This window comes from Macrobrachium nipponense, chromosome 20, assembly GCF_015104395.2.
Source record: "Macrobrachium nipponense isolate FS-2020 chromosome 20, ASM1510439v2, whole genome shotgun sequence".
In the NCBI taxonomy this organism is placed as follows: Eukaryota; Metazoa; Arthropoda; class Malacostraca; order Decapoda; family Palaemonidae; genus Macrobrachium; species Macrobrachium nipponense.
This window is the reverse complement of record NC_061089.1, coordinates 10,691,731-10,711,097: the sequence shown is the minus strand read 5'-3', so window position 1 is coordinate 10,711,097 and position 19,367 is coordinate 10,691,731. Positions and strand designations below refer to the sequence as shown.

The 19,367-nt window shown below is 36.4% G+C and overlaps 1 protein-coding gene across 1 annotated transcript; it reads left to right on the top strand.

The window, feature by feature from the left end:
* Nucleotides 1–9,873: 9,873 nt before the first annotated feature.
* LOC135219692 (17S U2 SnRNP complex component HTATSF1-like) lies at nt 9,874–11,082 on the top strand. Its single transcript, XM_064256659.1, has one exon. It carries the CDS (start codon nt 9,874–9,876, stop codon nt 11,080–11,082), a length of 1,209 nt encoding a protein of 402 aa, XP_064112729.1.
* Nucleotides 11,083–19,367: the final 8,285 nt, after the last annotated feature.

The window sequence follows — 19,367 nt, the reverse complement described above, 5'->3', positions numbered from 1 at the left end:
TGAAAAGGTTGGAGTTTAAGAAAGTAGAGTAAAAATGGAGGGTACATATCACATATAACCCCAAATAAAGCCATTAAGAATATAATTTGTACAAATACACACATGCACGTATCAAATGGATTCTTACAAATCATTTTCGATGAAGTTATTTGATCAAAACACAATTATCCCCTTGTTATGGCCAACCACAATCGACCGCGTATTAGGTACACAAATTACAGCTTGGAGCTGCTTAAGCAAATGCGTTTTAACACCTGATGTCAGGATCACACTGTTTCAGTTGAGAAGAGGACATATGACCTTTCGCCGATAAGTGGTCTTTCAATATTAAAAGCAGCAAATCTTGAGATGAAGAAATGAGACATTCAGTGAGAGGGAAAAGAAGATTAATGAGCAGTTGGACTGAAAAAATATTTACATGTATAAAAGACGAAGTGGAAAGTAAGAGAAAAGAGGTAAAACACTGGAAATGAAATGAAGGCTGGGCAAATAATATATGGAGAAGAAGCACCACAGGAGGAGAGTCAATATAGATAGATGTGATTCTGAGCAATGGCTATACACCAGATTAAGAGATTAAAGATGTTTTTGTAAAGAATGTAATTCACCGTCAATGAAATGGGCAGAAGTGAGGCCAACTAAATGATGGGTTACGATCAATTTGGGTAGGTTTGCGAAACGGACGAGTAAGAGAATGAAGAATAGGAAGACCAGACTAATTAGTGGGATTACAAGTGATTATGTGTTTCCTTGACTATTTAATATCTTCATGAATGAGGTCTTACGAGATACAGAGAAAGGACAGAGACAAGACAATTGGTCATGAATACCGTGTGGAAGCTGGTTATAACCGATGCATGATGCATCAGTGAAGTGTATGGAATTCTTTAAAGAGTTTGGAATTGTATATATGTAATGTGTGTGTGTGGTTGATATGTATATATACGGACACCAAGGGTAGATGGAAAAGCAAACGAAGAATCAACATTATTTATTGTGACCGACGGCGTATCGCAATAATGCCCAAACGTCTTCCATACCTTCGTATATTTTTATTTTTTCAATTTTTTCCACTGTTCTGCTTCCCTCCTACTAGTTTTACCTTTCTATGTGTAGTCACCCTTTAGTCATGTAGCTACAGGGTAGGTTTGTTTAAGAGTAATTTTGCGAATGTATTTATATATCTTTATAATCTTATGGAGTGGAGTTCCTTTTCACTAAAAAATATGTCACTGCAGCCTTGAAAGTGCAATGGATTATTGCGAAACGCCGTCGGCCGCAATAAATTCTGTTGATTGCTTGTGTGCCTTTCTACTTGCCCTTGGTCTGATTGATTGATTGATAGTGTCTATTAAACCTGGCGTTACAACATCTAGGCAATTGACACCGAAATAAATTAAATAGAAAAAAATAAATTTTAAATGAATTTCATATAAAAATATCTATAATTATATGTATATAATATTTTTTCATATAAGTTCTTACATAGACATTCTATGTATAATTTAAATTTGGTTGAGGAGGCCCGCCTCCCCCATAAATTCATATAACTGCTCTATATTACAATCTTTTCCAAGAAGTGTAGCTAGGATAAAATTACCTACTCTGTCACGACCCCAAGACAGGAACCTATGTCTCAAATTCCCAAATCTTGGACATTTAATCAACAAATGTTTCACAGTCAAGGGCACAGTACAGTTCTCGCAAAACGGAGGATTTTCACGAGACATCAAGAACCCATGTGTGAGTCTTGTATGTCGAATCCTCAATCTGCACAACATCGTTTCTTGTCTCCTTGGCATATATGGATATGACCAAGGAGACACTGATGACGTGATACCATGCATTTTTTGATTGGTTAAAATATCCTCCCACTGGAACTGCCAACATTTTTTAATTCTCTGGCCTACTAGAGGATATAAATCCAGATATGGTAGTAGGCATCTTGTGGGTTCTGGAGAGTTGACTGCCGACTTTGCAAGTTGGTCAGCTTTCTCATTACCAGCCACCCCAATATGGGAAGGCACCCAACAGAACTTTATTTCTTTCTCTTTTCTTTTCAGTAAAAGCAGCCATTTCAATATATCTAAAATCAGAGGGTTTAAAAGGTTAAAAGATTCCAGCGACTGAAAAACACTCCTTGAGTCACTATATATGATAAAATTATTTTCATTCCGAATAAAAACTTCCTTTAAAGCCTTTAAAACTGCATATAATTCTGCCATAAAAAGCGATGCAACAAGTGATAACCTGCCACTTCTCTCTAAATCAGGGAAGGCGCTACTCCAAAGCCGACTCCAGCATCTGACTTTGAGCCGTCCGTGAAAACTGCAGTGGAGTTATCATGTTGCAAAGAGTGTTCTAAAAATATTAACCGCATGGCCTCACTGGACAATTCTGTCTTGGTAAAATTAAAATATCTACAGAATTTTACCTCTGGGAAGTTCCAGGGGGGACTAACTGAATGTTTTGCTGGTAAAATCTCGATCCTTGGCATATTTAATTCACGGACAATGACATTTACTCTAAAAGCGAATGGATGAGATTGCTTGGGGTGATTTTCATAAAACTGCTAATGCCTTTCATTTCTCATACTAATGCTGGTTAAAGAGTTAGGTAGCCTCTGGAATCTATACTAGCTCCGAACCAGCAGACGCTTGTAATGAAGATCCAGTGGCCCCTCATCAGCATCTACAAGCATGCTCTCGGTGGGAGATGATTTAAATGCTCCTGTACACAACCGTATTCCTCCATGATGAATTGAGTTGAGCATTTTAAGGCTATTTGGCTTCGCAGAAGTGTACACCTCACACCCATAACTTAATTTTGAAAAGACCAAGGCTTTATATAATCTCAAGATCTGAGTTCGGTCTGCACCCCACGAAGTGTGAGAGAGGACTTTCAGCAAATTCATTGCTTTCAAGCATTTTGCCTTAATATATTTCAGATGAGGAATCCAGGTCAGCTTGCTATCAAAAATCAGCCCTAGAAACTTTGTTTCCCCAACACATCGAATTCTCTGCCTATGTATGAATAAATCTGGATCAGGATGGCTTCCCTTATACGACAAAAGTGCATGGTTACTGTTTTACTGGCAGAAAATCTAAAACCATTAAGCTCAGCACACTTTACTATATTATCAATACAGAGCTGAAGGTGGCGTTCAGCCATTGCCATCCTTGATGCTGCAAAGGAAATCGACAGTTCATCAACAAAAAGGGTATATGTTATATCGGGAGGAATTATTTTAGAAACCCCATTGATTACCAAGGCAAACAAGGTTACACTTTTTACACTTCCTTGTGGTACTCCTTCTTCTTGATTGAATACATCTGACATTGTTGCTCCAACCTGAACCTGAAATAGCCTCTTTTTTTAAAAAAGCCTTAATAGAGAGGGGCAAATTGCCTCTCAGGTTATATTCACAAAGGACCCTCAAAATGCCATATCTCCATGTTGTATCATAAGCCTTCTCTAGATCAAAGAAAACAGTAATGTGATGCTGCTTGTCGGCAAAAGCTTCACATATTGAAGATTCCTTTCTTACCAATACATCAGTTGTGGAGTGCATACTCCGGAAACCGCACTGAGCAGGCGACAGATATTTACCTCTTTCCAAGTACCACATCAATCCTGTGTTCACCATTTTTTCCATGATCTTACACAAACAAGATGTCAATGCAATAGGATGGTAATTTTCTGTCTTGAATGGATCTTTTCCAGGTTTCACTAATGGCAGTAATTTTAACTTCTCCCAAAGCTTGGGGAAGATATGTTCTCGGTAAATTCTGTTAATAAGGCTTAATATGAAAAGTCTGATATTTTCAGGAGCATACTTAATCATTGAATATGTTATATCATCCAGTCCAGGAGCTGATTCATTACATTTATTCAAGGCTGATTCAGATTCTCTAATAGTAAAAGAACCATTGTATTGCTCATGTCCTAACGTATTAAAATCAATTTCGACCTGATTCACAGCGTACCTAGAAGAAATTTTTAAGAATTTAGATTGGGAAAATGTAGGAATTAACATTAATGGGGAATATCTTATCAACTTAAGAATTGCAAATGACATAGTTATAGTTCTACTCAGTGAATCAGGGGAGGAATTACAAAAGATGATAGGAGATTTGAATAGAGAAAGCAGAAATGTAGAACTGAAAAGTAATATGAGTAAAACTAAGGTTATGTTCAAAGAAAATGCAGAGACAACAAATAGGAGTTATGGACGCAAATCTACAGATTGTTAATGAATATACTTATTTAGGACAGCCAGTATGTGTTTCCCAAGGACATGAGACCGAAATTAAAAGAAGGATAAGCATGGGATGGACAGCTTTTGGCAAACAATATGATATTTTGAAAAGCAAAATGCCACTTTCTTTAAAAAGAAAAGTATTTAATCAGATGGTCCTACCAGTATTAACTTATGTATCAGAAACTTGGAGCCTTACTAAAGCCTTAGATCATAAGCTAATTACAACTCAAAGAGCTATGGAAAGAATAATGATGGGAATAACACTAAGTGGCAGAAAAAGAGCAACATGGATACAAGAGCAAACTAAAGTAAAGGATATTCTAACAACAAGTAAGAAAAAGAAATGGCCGTGGGCAAGACATATGATGAGGATGCCAGACAATAGATGGACGAAAAAAATAACAAAATGGGTCCCTAGAGATTGTAAACGAAGCAGGGGAAGGAAGAGAAGACGATGGATCAACGAGCTAAGAAAATTTGCCGTTATAGAATGGCATAGAAAGACCATAAAGAGTAGGGAGTGGAAGGACAAGTCCAAGGCCTTTGTCCTGTAGTGTACTAGAAAAAGCTGATGATGATGATGATGATGATGATGATGATAATACTCACACACATTTATATATATATATATTTAAATGGGGTGAGAGAGGGGGAGAACAATAAATTTGATTTTGGGCTGCTTGATGATAGAAAGTAATTTAACAGCGCAACTTACAAAAGTTTTAAGAACAACTAAACATAATTTTCTGTTATCATAGATACTTTGCTACCCAGATTCATTCTCCTCCCTGATACTTGGGAGACGTTTGGTTATAAAGTGTAGGTCTCGGTATAAAGGACAGTTTCACTAGAACTTCATTCTTATTGCTGAAGTCATCTTCTGTTCTTTGAATGCAATCATCACGAAGCCATTTTTGTATAACACGAAATGATTATTATAGTAAGAGGTGTCTTTCATTCTTATCAATAAGAAAACACCTGAAAACAACCAAGCCAATTACCTCGATAATGGAAGCACGTCATAAAAAAGAGACATTATAATTGGCCATTTAGTTTCTTCGCTATTTTTCCTCGCATAAAAGCCAGCGATATGAAGACATTTATTTACTTCCCAAAGAGGTGAATAAAAAATTCCATCACTCATTGCATTATCATTACCGCAGATTATAATCAATTTGGTCAAGGTGCTGTCATCGTGAAAAAGCCAGACGTGGGAAAATTATGGACATGACGAAGTAATGGGTTTCGATAAGGAAGTAATCGTATTTGCTGAAGGGATTTAGCAACTTTTGCTTGCAATTTGTGGTGATGATTAGTATTAGCACATGCTGTACTAGAAATATTTTTTCGTACCCTAATTGAAGCTTAATGAATATTTGTACGACGAAGACAGAGGTTCCCGTTTCTGCCAAACATTTTTTTTTTTCACTGCGCATATGTTTTCTTTTATTAAGCTAATAGCTCATTTAAAGAGAGAGAGAGAGAGAGAGAGAGATTGGTCGAAAGTGTTTTTAGACCACGATAAGTATTTTGCCTGTCATGTTTATGAAAGCAGTCATTTTCGGTAATAAGGTTTTCGAACAGAGAGACAAGTAGCCACCAGTCGGATTTTCATTTTTCATTTCACAATTTATTGGTTGACATAAATACTGGTAATGATCTATGATCTAAAAAGAATCATTGCTTTATAACATCCTGGTATATTCGCATGTTTTTGTTGGAATATATTTGGTGTTTAATGGGCAATACATGTTAAGTCAATTGGTTTACCTTGGTATTCACGGTGTCGCTGTTCTGAGATCGACCCTTGTTCAAGGATTGACGAATTTTATTACCAATTTGACGTTACTGCCTTTGAGTAGTTGGGGAATGATTTTGCATCATCAGGAGACATTGCCTGGTTCTCCTAAGGTTTGTTGGAGATAGCGCCAAGCGTCGATCATATGTGCATATGTTCGTTTTCTAAGATATTGTGCAACAGCGCAATGACTTGTCTCCTGCCTCTGCCGTTCATGAAGGACCTTTAAACATTTAGAAAAAAAAATATAGTTGCCAAAGAAAAAGTAATTTCCAATGGACAGAACAGTGTGACCCTATCCATTTGCAATAATCGAATTTTCATCAATTCCAGCTTTAAGTACAGGAAAAAGGTTTTAACTTAAGGAAAAACCGATATGAAGAAAAACTCATGATTGAGAGAAAGTGCAATGGGAATGAATGGTGGGATGAAGTAAAATTGCTTGTGATACCCTACTTATCCGTAAAGGTGTAACGAGCAAAATATTCTTAATATATTTTTGTATTCGTTACACCGTACTTGTATTTGACGATGGACGTATAACCGCCCCCCCCCCCCCCCCCTCATCACTCTTTATTAAACGCACAATTATTTTCGGTGTCGGGCTTCTAGTCCTAAAATCTATTGGTGATCGAAAAATAATTTTGATGATCTTGCAGTTTTACTTAGCATTCGCTATCGATAAAATTCGAACAACTAATATTGGAGTACAAATAAATAATTTCATGATGTACTACACTCCTGATAAAAATTAATTAATTAATCGTAATATATGAATATAAAATAAATAGTATATTAAAGAGATGTTGTGATTTTAGCGTTCGATTGGAGCAGGAAAATATATCCATCTTCAAAACAGAGAGCTTTGTTATTCTCTATTAATTTCTGTATACTATATACATAGCAAGTAATACATAATCATGATATGTCAGCATTTGCTCATTCCCTCTCCAAGAGTGAAAGAGTAACAAATTATATCTCAGACAAATGCCATTTTTTGTCAACTATTCTATTTAGTGTGCAAGAAACCTATTTCGAATTTGGATCCCTACAACTTTCTGTAGTCTGTAACTCTTTCATTTGAGGGGTACAGTCAAGCTTGTTTTGTTCCTTTTTTACTCTATATTCGAAGACACTTAGTGACCATGTACTATAAATATTTGGTAGTTGAGCAGTTAGAAAACTTATGACTTCATTTGTAAGATGTTTCATGCCAAATTATGTTATGGATTAGTGTAAGGGAGGAAACTGTTATTTTGCATTCCTTAATATGAGAGTCCCATTGAGCATATAAAACTATGACATTATACCATATACTAAATTTTTCTTGTGACTGTAAGCCAACTGTTGAGAAAATTATGAACCTTGTATAATATTTGTAGGTCATCAATTAATATGACGATAAGTTTGAATTTTTTTTCTTAATGTCTGAGAACAATACGTGGTAGAGGGTTGTATCAATCTTAAGTTAGCATGTTTTTACATTATGGAAGTGCACTATATTAGAAAACTTTAAAACATCCAGTTTAAGAGGGAAATATTCCAAAATATTGCAATTAAACCCTTTTGGGTACTGAAACCTATTAACTTAAGTTTTTGACCCATGTACCTGTAAATGATGCGTCAAACAAATCTGGTTCATTATGGATATCTTCCGCCAGTCAAAGTATACAGGGTCTGCTCACGAGGCGGTACTAAAATCTATCCCCGTCCCTTGTGAAACGTCATCAGTTACATAAGGACCATATCTTTATGAAACTATATTTACGATAACATTTTCATATAACTATTTTTGCGATGGCAGTTTTTTATATAAATTTTCCTCTTATTGCATGTTGCCATATACTACCTTAAAGTACAAAGAATGTTCTTTCAAATGATATATGGCACATTACAATTACGATTACTTTCAAACCCACAAGCGCGCACAGAAAAAATTATCTACGCACACAAAAATGTGCAATTACTTCATCCGTCAACCTACATACATTCACGTTTCGTAGCGTATCTGACTAAGAGATGGTGATAGAAAGAAACTGAAAAATGGATTAGAAAGCTGATAAAATTTACTATAAAATACACAAGTAAAATGGATAGGTGTTCTCAGAAATTTTCGACGAATTCTAGGTCAAAGATGGACCAAAATTTTTAAATTTTATGTAATTATTTACCACATTTTCCTTACATAATTTTTCATTTTATTACATTTTGCCATATACCATGTAAAATTACAAAGAAAGCACTTTCAATTGATATATGATACATTACAATTACAATTATTTTCAAACTCATAATCACGCACAGAAAAAATTATGTACGCACGCAAAAATTATAAAAAAAATAAGCGTTCGTGGGAGATCTGAAATGTAGCCTCGCCCCTTGTGCAACGTCATCAGATACATCCAGCATTTGTTAAGTTTCACATTTGGCTGCTTGCAGTATCGCAACGCTTATCACACAGGAGACTCTTTCGATATCACCTAACAATGGATAATCCAAAAGAATATATGATCTCTCTCTCTCTCTCTCTCTCTCTCTCTCTCTCTCTCTCTCTCTCTCTCTCTCTCTCTCCAAACGTTCAGTTGCATAGTAGGAGGAAAAAAGCCATGAATCAGATAGCTTATCGAAACCAGTGAAAATCTGGATATCCCTTCCTACTGTTTCATAACCTGGAGATTATTTCGTAAGAGGTCCGTGATATCTAATGAGCTTACCTGGCCATCTAGGAAGGTAATGACGAATTACCTCAGATCAGAACTGTGGGAGCATCCTCTCCACTAAGCAGTGTAGCGTAGATAATGATGTCTCCAGTAAGGGTCCCCAGATGCCAAGGAAGCTAATCATCTAATCATAAACCCTGAAGAACCTGAATAAGACTCTATTGAAGAGTTTAGCTTGTTCCATCTCGAGAAAAATACTCTGTTCCTTGACTAATTATCAATCTTGCTTTCATAACTCACGGAGAACAGGCATCTCAAACATGGAAACGTATCATCTCTAGGTGAACTACTAGAACTTTGCTGTAAGCACCGAGACGTCACCAATGCACATGCATTTTTATCAGGGAAAACTAGGTCTACTGTCTACTATTTCTTGATACCTACTAACATGATCTATATCTTATCAATTTTTCTCTTCACTAAGGCCCCTGCAATTTAATCACTGATGGTCTCCCGAGTGATAGGGCAAGGCGGTACCGACTCAATTACCAAGAATAAAAGAAGTTGGAACCTAAGTACTACGTACCTGAGGTTTTCCGGGAGGGAGAGAGAGAGAGAGAGAGAGAGAGAGAGAGAGAGAGAGAGAGAGAGAGAGAGAGAGAGAGAGAGAAATTACTTTCCTCAAGATTCCAGAATATTTTCCTGCCTTACATTTCAGTAAACAATATTCAACGAACGAAACGGATGAATTAAAAATAAAATGATCTCAAGTGTGTTGACGAACATATTCATGATAATTATTACCTTGCCATTTTGAAAATTCGAAGCGTCATCCAAAATTCTTATTTGTTGTTCTTTATCGAACTCCCTAAATGGAGTGCCGCTCAATGTTCTTGCATGAGTGGATTCCATAATGAGGGCCGCATGTTTACCTTGGGTAGTTGGACCTAAAATTTATATGAAAAAATGGAAGGGATGCTTTTAGTTTCGCATTGCACCGTATAAATGGGACATCGAAAAATTAGTTGTGGTAATAGCACCCCTACTCAAGTACTTTCCGAAAATTCGTCATGAAATTTGCTTTAATGAAATTTAGGCTTTCACGATATAGGCTGTCACGCAAACACTAAGGCACTTTCGGATAGTGGAATGGGATGTTGGGCAGCAAGATAAAGAGATCCGGAAATGTATTAGACAGCAAGGTAGAAGGATGGGAGAGGAATGGAGATAAAATAAAAGAATATGAACGGATGAAACAAGGGCCTGAAGGAACGCATCATACAGACTTCAGAAATGTTTCCTTTGCAATGACGGGGTCTGAAATTCGTGACACAAACGAACGAATGACGGGGTCTGAAATTCGTGACACAAACAAACGAATGACGGGGTTTGAAATTCGTGACACAAACGAACGAATGATAAGGTCTGAAATTCGTGACATAGACGAACGAATGATAAGGTCTGAAATTCGTGACACAGACAATCGAATGACGGTGTCTGGAATTCGTGACACATACAAACGAATGATGGGGTCTGAAATTCGTGACATTGACGAACGAATGATGAGGTCTGAAATTCGTGACACTGAGAATCGAATGACGGGGTCTGAAATTCGTGACACATACAAACGAATGATGGGGTCTGAAATTCGTGACATAGACGAACGAATGATGAGGTCTGAAATTCGTGACACAGAGAATCGAATGATGGGGTCTGAAATTCGTGACACAGACGAACGAATGATGGGATCTGAAATTCGGGACACAGACGAACTAATGACGGGGTCTGAAATTCGTGACATAGACGAACGAATGATGACGTCTGAAATTCGTGACACAGACGAACGAATGATGACGTCTGAAATTCGTGACACAGACGAACGAATGATGACGTCTGAAATTCGTGACATAGACGAACGAATGATGAGGTCTGAAATTCGTGACATAGACGAACGAATGATGAGGTCTGAAATTCGTGACAAAGATGAAAGATTGACAGGGTCTGAAATTCGTGACACTGACGAACGAATGACGGAGTCTGAAATTCGTGACAAAGATGAACGATTGACAGGGTCTGAAATTCGTGACACAGACGAACGAATGACGGAGTCTGAAATTCGTGACAAAGATGAACGATTGACGGGGTCTGAAATTCGTGACTCAGACAAACGATTGACGAGGTCTGAAATTCGTGACATAGACGAACGAATGATGAGGTCTGCAATTCGTGACACAGACGAACGAATGACGGAGTCTGAAATTCGTGACAAAGATGAACGATTGACGGGGTCTGAAATTCGTGACACAGACGAACGATTGATGAGGTCGCAAGTTCTCGACAGACGAACGAATGACGGAGTCTGAAATTCGTGACACAGACGAACGATTGATGAGGTCTGAAATTCGCGACACACGAACTAATGACGGGGTCTGAAATTCGTGACACGGACGAACGTATAGTTCTTGAATCTTGATAAATCCCTCCCATGACAATAAGATGTTTTCTACAAAGCAGATAATGCCATTATGTTATGCGGCGGTCTCCTTCCCCCAAAAGGTAAAAAATGTAATTTAAACTGGTTATTATAATTTCGACGGCTGAAACATCTTAACTTCGGTTTGAGTAATTTCAAATCCTGTACTTACGCCTAAAATAATATGACACTTGGGATAGAGAATAACTTAGAAGCAAAAGTTAAATGATACACTCAAAGGCAATACAAACATACAATATGTGCCCAATTTTCTTCACCGCAATTGAGTTTTCTGTACAGCGTATAATCAAGGCCATCGGTGATCTCGGTATAACACTGTATAAGCCGCGGCACATGAAACTCTCAGCCGGACTGTGTTGTTGGGTTGTCGGAAGCATAATTATTGCTAAATTTAATCTTGAATGGAATAAGAACCACTGAGGTTAGAGGGCTGCAATTTGGTATGCTTGATCATTGGAGGGTGGATGATCAAAATAAAAATTTGCAGCCCTCTATCCTTAGTGGTTTTAAGATCTGAGGGCGGAAAGAAAAAGTGCGGACGGACAAAATTATTGTAATAGTTTTCTTTCACAGAAATTTTTTTTTTTTTTGTTTCATCGAAGAATCATCTCGATTTTTTTTTTATTTCTAGACTAAGAATCAAAAGTAATAAGTAATAACTTATGAATAAATCAAGTCTATTTTAATAACTAGAACAGAAGCCTCTTTTTCACCCGTGTTCTCTCATAAGTTTCATAAAGAAACTCGTTTTGTATCCAGAAATTCTTTCCCTTTCTCTGTCTACCCTTCAGTCGATTGTGGTTAATGTGTTATCAGATTGGGCAGGAAGTAAAAATTGGTGTATAGATTTAGAGACCGGCATTTCCCATGACACCTGTCCTCTGTGCACTGAATTACTAACCTACTATGCATTTCAAGGACTGCGAGTCATCGTTTTTCTCAAATATCTTTCAAACTGTTTATTTGATCGTAATGGTACGTTAACAGTGTACAAGACATCTCGCCCTAATATTTGGTAATATAGCGCATCGTCAAATGGTGTTAGTTACGGCGTTTACTCTTGACTTAGGTGTTGCCAAGCATTGCCAACCTATGCTTTCGAATGTGCTTTACTCCCATCCCGTCCCTCCCTATCTCCCTCCCCCCCTCACCCTTCCCTCCTCATCCCTCTCTCAACCCACTTTCCTGTACTTCCCTCTACTCCAGCCTCCCCTTTCCTGCTTATTATATTATATATATTAAGTAAATTTGAATGCAATAAATATGTTGGTTTTTGTAGAATCTGTGTTCATTTAATCATTGTTATTGTATTTTTGAAAATGATTTGAATAGGAGGCGGCTAAAGAGCATATGACCGTCACCCTGTTCACCAAGGTCTCCTACTTCCCTTAAATCCCCCACGTAGGAATAAAAAAAATAGAAATTGGGTATAGTTTGTGGGAAACTACTATCATAATGCCAATAATAAGGATATAATTCTTGTACTGTACTAAGTTTAGTAAATGAGTTGAGTTTCCTGCCTCTTGAATTATATTACTCATCATTAATGTAAGTGTAACCTTTTACCCTATTTACAGGCGGTTAACATAGTTTTTTTTTTTTTTTTTTTTTTTTTTTTTTTTTTTTTTTTTAATAAGGAAGGTATTCAGTTTTGGTCTCATTCATAATTAGTTAAGAAATCAATTTTCTTATGTCTTTCACAGGTTTGTATATCTATTTTGCAGCATCGCAAACTGCCATAATTAATGAGTCGCTCAATTTTTTATTCCTTGACGGCAACAGACCAAAAATGCTGGTGATATACATTTATCAATAGATTTCATCATTTATATAATCTGGATATACTTGTTGCTTGTGAAATTGAATGATTTTAAATGAGTATATGAAAATGAAAATGAATATGTTGTTTGATCTATACATCTTCCCAAGTGATATTTTGTTTCATTTATAGACTATATTTGTACCTATAATTTTAGCCATCAACGCAACACATATGGCATTATGCAGTGCTATATATACTCAATAACTATTAAGGAATTTTCCAGTCTACCTTAGTTCAAAAGTGCATCTTAAAGAAAACGGAGATGTTTACTTTATTATTAACCCTTGACAATCAGCTAACCAAAAGTAAATCACACAGTTCAACCGACAACCCAGTACATAATTAACACTACTATTTAAAGTGGTAAAAGGAATGATAAAATCGCTCTCTCTCTCTCTCTCTCTCTCTCTCTCTCTCTCTCTCCCTCTCTCTCTCTCTAGCGTGTATTAAGTATTATCATAGGTTGAAAAGAGATGAAAACAAGTGAGAATATCACAGGAACTTTGTTCACAGTCTTCGTTACCATCAAGAAACGAATCATCTTCGTTATCACTGTCGATGTTGATAATTACAGGATCAACAGGCTTGTGGATGTTATCCGTTGACCAGTATTCATCCTCGAAGGCTCTGGACCGTCTCACTTACTTATTGAGATTGGGCCTTAATCTATCCTTTAGGTTTCTCCCTTTTTTTATATGGTTTGGAGTCGCATTGCAAATGCACTTCTGCAACGACGCGGACAAAGTACCATGGCGGTCATGAGAGGGATGAAAAATCCGTCTTCATCAATGACGCAGTGAATACTTATAGTGCGAGTGCTGCAGCCGACAGACAACTCCTTAGCATAGTTATTTTGGGGAGAAATGAGAAAATGAGAGAAACAGTGATAAAGAATGAGAGAGAGAGAGAGAGAGAGAGAGAGAGAGAGAGAGAGAGAGAGAGAGAGGAAAGGGATGGGGGATAGCAGACGTTCGAATTTATAAATGACTCCGGCTGACTCATACGACTTTGCCTTTAAAATTCAAGAGTAAAAGCCTAAACTAACACCATTTGACAATGCACTATATCACCAAAAATTAGGACGAGGTGTCTTGTACACTGTGTTAAAGTACCAATTCGATCAAATAATTACTTTGAAAGATATTTGAGAAAAACGATGACTCGCGGTCCCTGAAATGCATAGGAGTAGAATTCACATTATATATTGATAGTCTACTCAAATTTTTATCGATGTACTCATTAATTTTGGTAATATATCTGTTCTGTTAATAATAACTGACCTCACCTTTCTGTATTTCGCGTTACCTCCTGTTACTGCTTTTAGATGAACACCATATTCTTTGGCTGCTTGAACTTCAAGTCAGTGGCCCCTATTGGCTTGTTCCATATGAATAGTATTAGTCTTCTGAATAAATAATGATAATATTATTAATAATAATAATAGCAAAAGCTTACCTAAACAATATCCAGACGTCATGGTAGAAGTTCGTTTTCTTATCTGTTATTCTCAGTTTTCGGTCATGCAGAATATCATGGGAAGAGTAGGATAGGCACAAAGAGAATATAACTATTTCTATAACTTGTTTGGAGGAAACTGTCGTACTGGATTGCAGAAATTAAGCGTAAGTGAAAAGACTACAGAAATTGCTATGCAACTGAGTTATTCTCAAGTTCTTTTAAGAGTCATAGACTTCCTAAGGGAAAAGCGATGATGGCGGTATCTGAATCCATTTTCCCACATAATATGCTAACGGCGTCATGCAATAACGAAAAGAATAGTGAAAACAGCCTACGATAACTTTAACTTTATGAGCATCTGAACGTACTCTTTTCTCAAAGGTGAGTTCATAATTTGTACCTGATTTTCAGAGAAAACTATTCAGATGACTTTGTCCGTCCGCACTTTTTCTGCCTACCTTCAGATCTTGAAAAACACTGAGGCTAGAGGGGTGCAAATTGGTACGTTGATCATCCACCCTCCAATCATCTAACATACCAAATTGCAGCCTTCTAGCCTCAGTAGTTCTTATTTTATTTGAGGTTAAAGTAATCCATGATCGAACTTCTAGCAACCCAACAACATAGGACACCACGCCCGGCTGAGAGTTTCATACGCCACGGTTCATACAACATTATACTGAGACCACCGTTGTCCTTGATTATAAGTTCAATAGTTCTGGTACTTATCAGAGTAAAAGTAAGCATCCTATGCCAGAGCCATCAAAATCGCAGGTAAGGGTTTTGAACACAAAAATGGCGTTAGCGTATGGCGTCATGAGGCTCCAGCCACAGTGAAGAGAAGTTTACAAATGGGACAACCTCTCCTTACTGTGACTTTGCTCACTTGCCAATGACATATCTTCACTAACTAATGTTAGTACCCATCCTAGGCTTCCGCGATTTCAATTGGGTCGCGTCGCCTCACACCTAGGGTAACTACGTAGGTGATGACGTATCTTAGAGGTACCTGCTCATTATGAAAACTCATCTGCTGACGCAATAAGGAGGTAGACCAAGCTTCGCCTACTTGGGGGATTTAGGGGGAAGGAAGCAGACCTGTTGGGACTAAGTTGTCAGCTTGGAATTCTTCCATTTTCTTGATATTCTCATTGCTTCTCCTTTACAAATATTTCTGTGTATGTAATTCACCCACATAATGAACCAGTCTATAGCTCAATGGTTAGACCTTCATGCATTCAGGGCGGTATCCATTTTTTTTCCCAAGTAACTGTTATCCATTTAGAAACAATTACTTATTCACGCTGTAAATCTTCCTACGAGTCTTCTCTCTTGTATACAAAGTGGCAAGCCGTAGCACAACACAGTCTTGCAAGCACGGAGACAATTTCATATCCTGCTGGACATTATCGAATTTGTTGAAGCCTAGACTGTGTTAGTGGCTTAATGCCTACCTGGTGTATGGGAGGAACCTCATGACGTCATATGTTCACATCACGAATGTTTTTTTTTATCCTCTCTGTGATTTTCTCGGTTCCGGCATCGGTGACTTTAGATTACTCTATAATATCTAAACTATCGAACTCAGGTACTAAGTAATACTTGCAAAAATTAAGTAGGGTTATAAGATATACACTTCCCAACTTTCACGTTTATCTGATGATTTAATAAAAAGGTGTTGCCGAAAAACCGTGTTTCACCGGCTCTGAAGACCACTAAACATAAATAAATAAAAGAAGACATTTATAGTAAATTAACCTTTGGTAATGTTCGTGTAGACCACATATTAAAATCTAATAGTACATTTTCAAATTTAATTTACAAAAACTAGAATAATAAAATGTCGATGAGAGTAAACACATTTTCCTTAGAGCAGATACTTAATGTGAGGCAACCACTTCATGAAAAGAGAAAATTAAAAGCACTATTGCATTTCCGATAACATTCATAGAATGTTTAATCGTAGTTCATGGAAAATGCCTGTAAATGTGAAATTAAAAGAAGCGTCTGAACCTTTGGTGTCTGAAGTACTTAATAACCACTATATTCTCCATCTCTCTCTCTCTCTCTCTCTCTCTCTCTCTCTCTCTCTCTCACGCACACACACGCTTACACACACAGAGGCCTCTTTGAATTTTAGTGATCCTTTGATGCTACCTGCAGAGTTTTAATTCATCAACATAATATAGATAAAAAAAAGAGCAATCTGCTGAAAAAGCTCTTGCATTCTTGCCATGACCCATAAAACGTTTGATGTAAACATGAAGCGCTGCTTTCATGAAAATCTTTTTTAAATTAATAATTCACAAAGTGACTGTTGACCATCAAAGAGAATATCAAAGTAAAACCAATTCAGTTCACAAATCTAATGGGTAATTAGGAATGTCCCAAGCTATTGTCTGTCTGAGTTTTTGCTTCTTCTTTTTTCCAATTATGGAAGGTTTCCTTGGGTGAAGCGATTAAAAAATTATTTTATGCCACTTTGACTAAGTTAACGTTCCCATCTCATATCCCAGGCTTTCCATAGCACATGCATGTCACATGCAACACTTTTCTTAACTCTCAAACTTCTTTCACAACTGCTTTATGACAAACATTTGAGTCTGCATTGCATTCTTATATTACTACCATACCCCTTTCAGCATGCGAAATACGTTGTAATTATACTTCTTATAATTGTCACTGTTAACCTCTTTTTCTTACAGAAGATATTTTTCTTATCACCCCCTTTCGTTTTTTCCTGTTATTTTTTGAACACCTTGGTCAGCTATGCAGTTGCACTAAAAATATAAAACATCGATAGCTTAGTAATGATAAAATATTCTGCTATCTATAAATTCTTCAATCTTCCAATAATTGTCCTTCTTATAACCTCAGCAGCCACTTTAATAGAAATTCCTAAATTAAGACTGGCCCTTTAAACTGTTAAAGTATTCCAGTCTATAGCTTATATCCATATTATTATATTTAAGGATCCGTCATGTTTATTAAATTCCATTATAACTTTATCTCACTAACAGTCGTTTAGTTTCACCATTAAATTTTCATTCACTACGCCTCCTTGTCCTTTCACTAGAAATTTCTTGTTGACTACTTTTAAAGAATTTTTGTTTTGCTTTTACACAATCTTATCCTTCGTAGTTGCAACAGTGCCCGTTTATTTTCTTTTGTGAATCTTATATTTTGTTTTGTACCTATACCTCGATGCAACAGTGACCCTGGCCTTGACCTTAGCATACTTTAAATCAGATCCTTCGGCTTCACTATCTCATTCTCTTTTTCACTTCCTTTTGTTCTGCTTTTATTTTTTTAACTCCCCTTTCTTCGTGGCTTTTATATCCACTATCTGAGCTCGTCCTTTTCAATTAAACATAGTACAATTCCGTTTATGTCTTATATTCATATTTCTACCATTATATCCACAATTTAACTCTTCCTTCTACTGTATAATAACTGTAAAGATTGACAAAATGAGGTCTATTCATAAATGAAGCTTATAAGACGTTATGTTGTAAAACCAAACATCCCTGAGAACTCAGTTCCTTTCAGAAAAAGAATTCCATTAGAGACTCAGTAGTACCATAAATCCATCAAGCTTACTAATGCAACACCTCACTCTGTGTCGTGTACATTACAAGCCACCCTTCCTCACTTGCCAGCTCAGTCATGCAAATATTCAGACATTCACGGGATGTTTGCAATCTTCTCATTGTTCTTATTATCATAACCTCTAACTCAGGTGCAAGCATACTTCTTCGATTTTTCCATCTAATCTCACAGACATTTTGAATAAATAAAAGCTATCTATTCCTTTACCTTACTTACTCCAAAGAAATCAGACATCTTCACCCCTCTACCTATCAGCTTTTCTTTCATTAGCTACTATTGGTTTCAGCTTTCTCTTTTTGAACAAATGTATCATGAATAGGTTTACTATGTACCAGTTTTACATGTATCTTTGCATTTATGGTATGGTATTATATTTCTTTGCTGAGTACATAATACCAAAACCACAGACTTTGATCTGCAAACCCAAAGTCCAGTTGGTTTCCGTCGTATGAAGAAGTCGTTCATCCTTTCTTTGGGGTCAAAGTAGGTCTACATATAGGTTTATAAGCTGAGACTGATATATTCTTTCTAATAATAATAATAATAATAATAATAATAATAATAATAATAATAATAATAATAATAATAATAATAATGATAAATATTCAACGAGGTTTTTATTTAAAATATCTAACTTTATATAACAATACCATTCTGTATTTCGTAATTATGTTTAGGGTTCAGCAACTATACACTGGAAGACGTTTAATTATGTTATTGCTGAGCCCTAGTAACCAAAACCTAAACTACCAAATTTCCAGTATATGTTGATGTGCTTCTATGAAGTAATTTATTAAAATGTTGACCGTACAATAGTTTCTATAACACAGCAAACACAGTTCAGTCGTTGTAGAGTTGCACCTATACCTTTTTCTACAGATAGTGCGAAAAAAAGCGAAATACATTAGAAATGAAACGAGAAAGATCCATGTATCCACGAATATGAAATATATTTGAATTAAACATAAATGCGATGAAAATGTGAACAAACGAAGCCAGTGTGTGACATTCCACAACAGTGGCAACAACAGCACCACACCTGCACAAGAGGACGTGAGATTTTAGAATTTATCTCTAAAATTATTGAAGGAAGTACACACTCCATTTCAAAAAAATTTCTTAGATTTACTAATTGTGTGAAGAATATCCGTAAGGTATTATTATTATTATTATTATTATTATTATTATTATTATTTATTATTATTATTATTATTATTATTATTATTCAGAAGATAATAACTCCACAAGGTCCATTGACTTGAAAT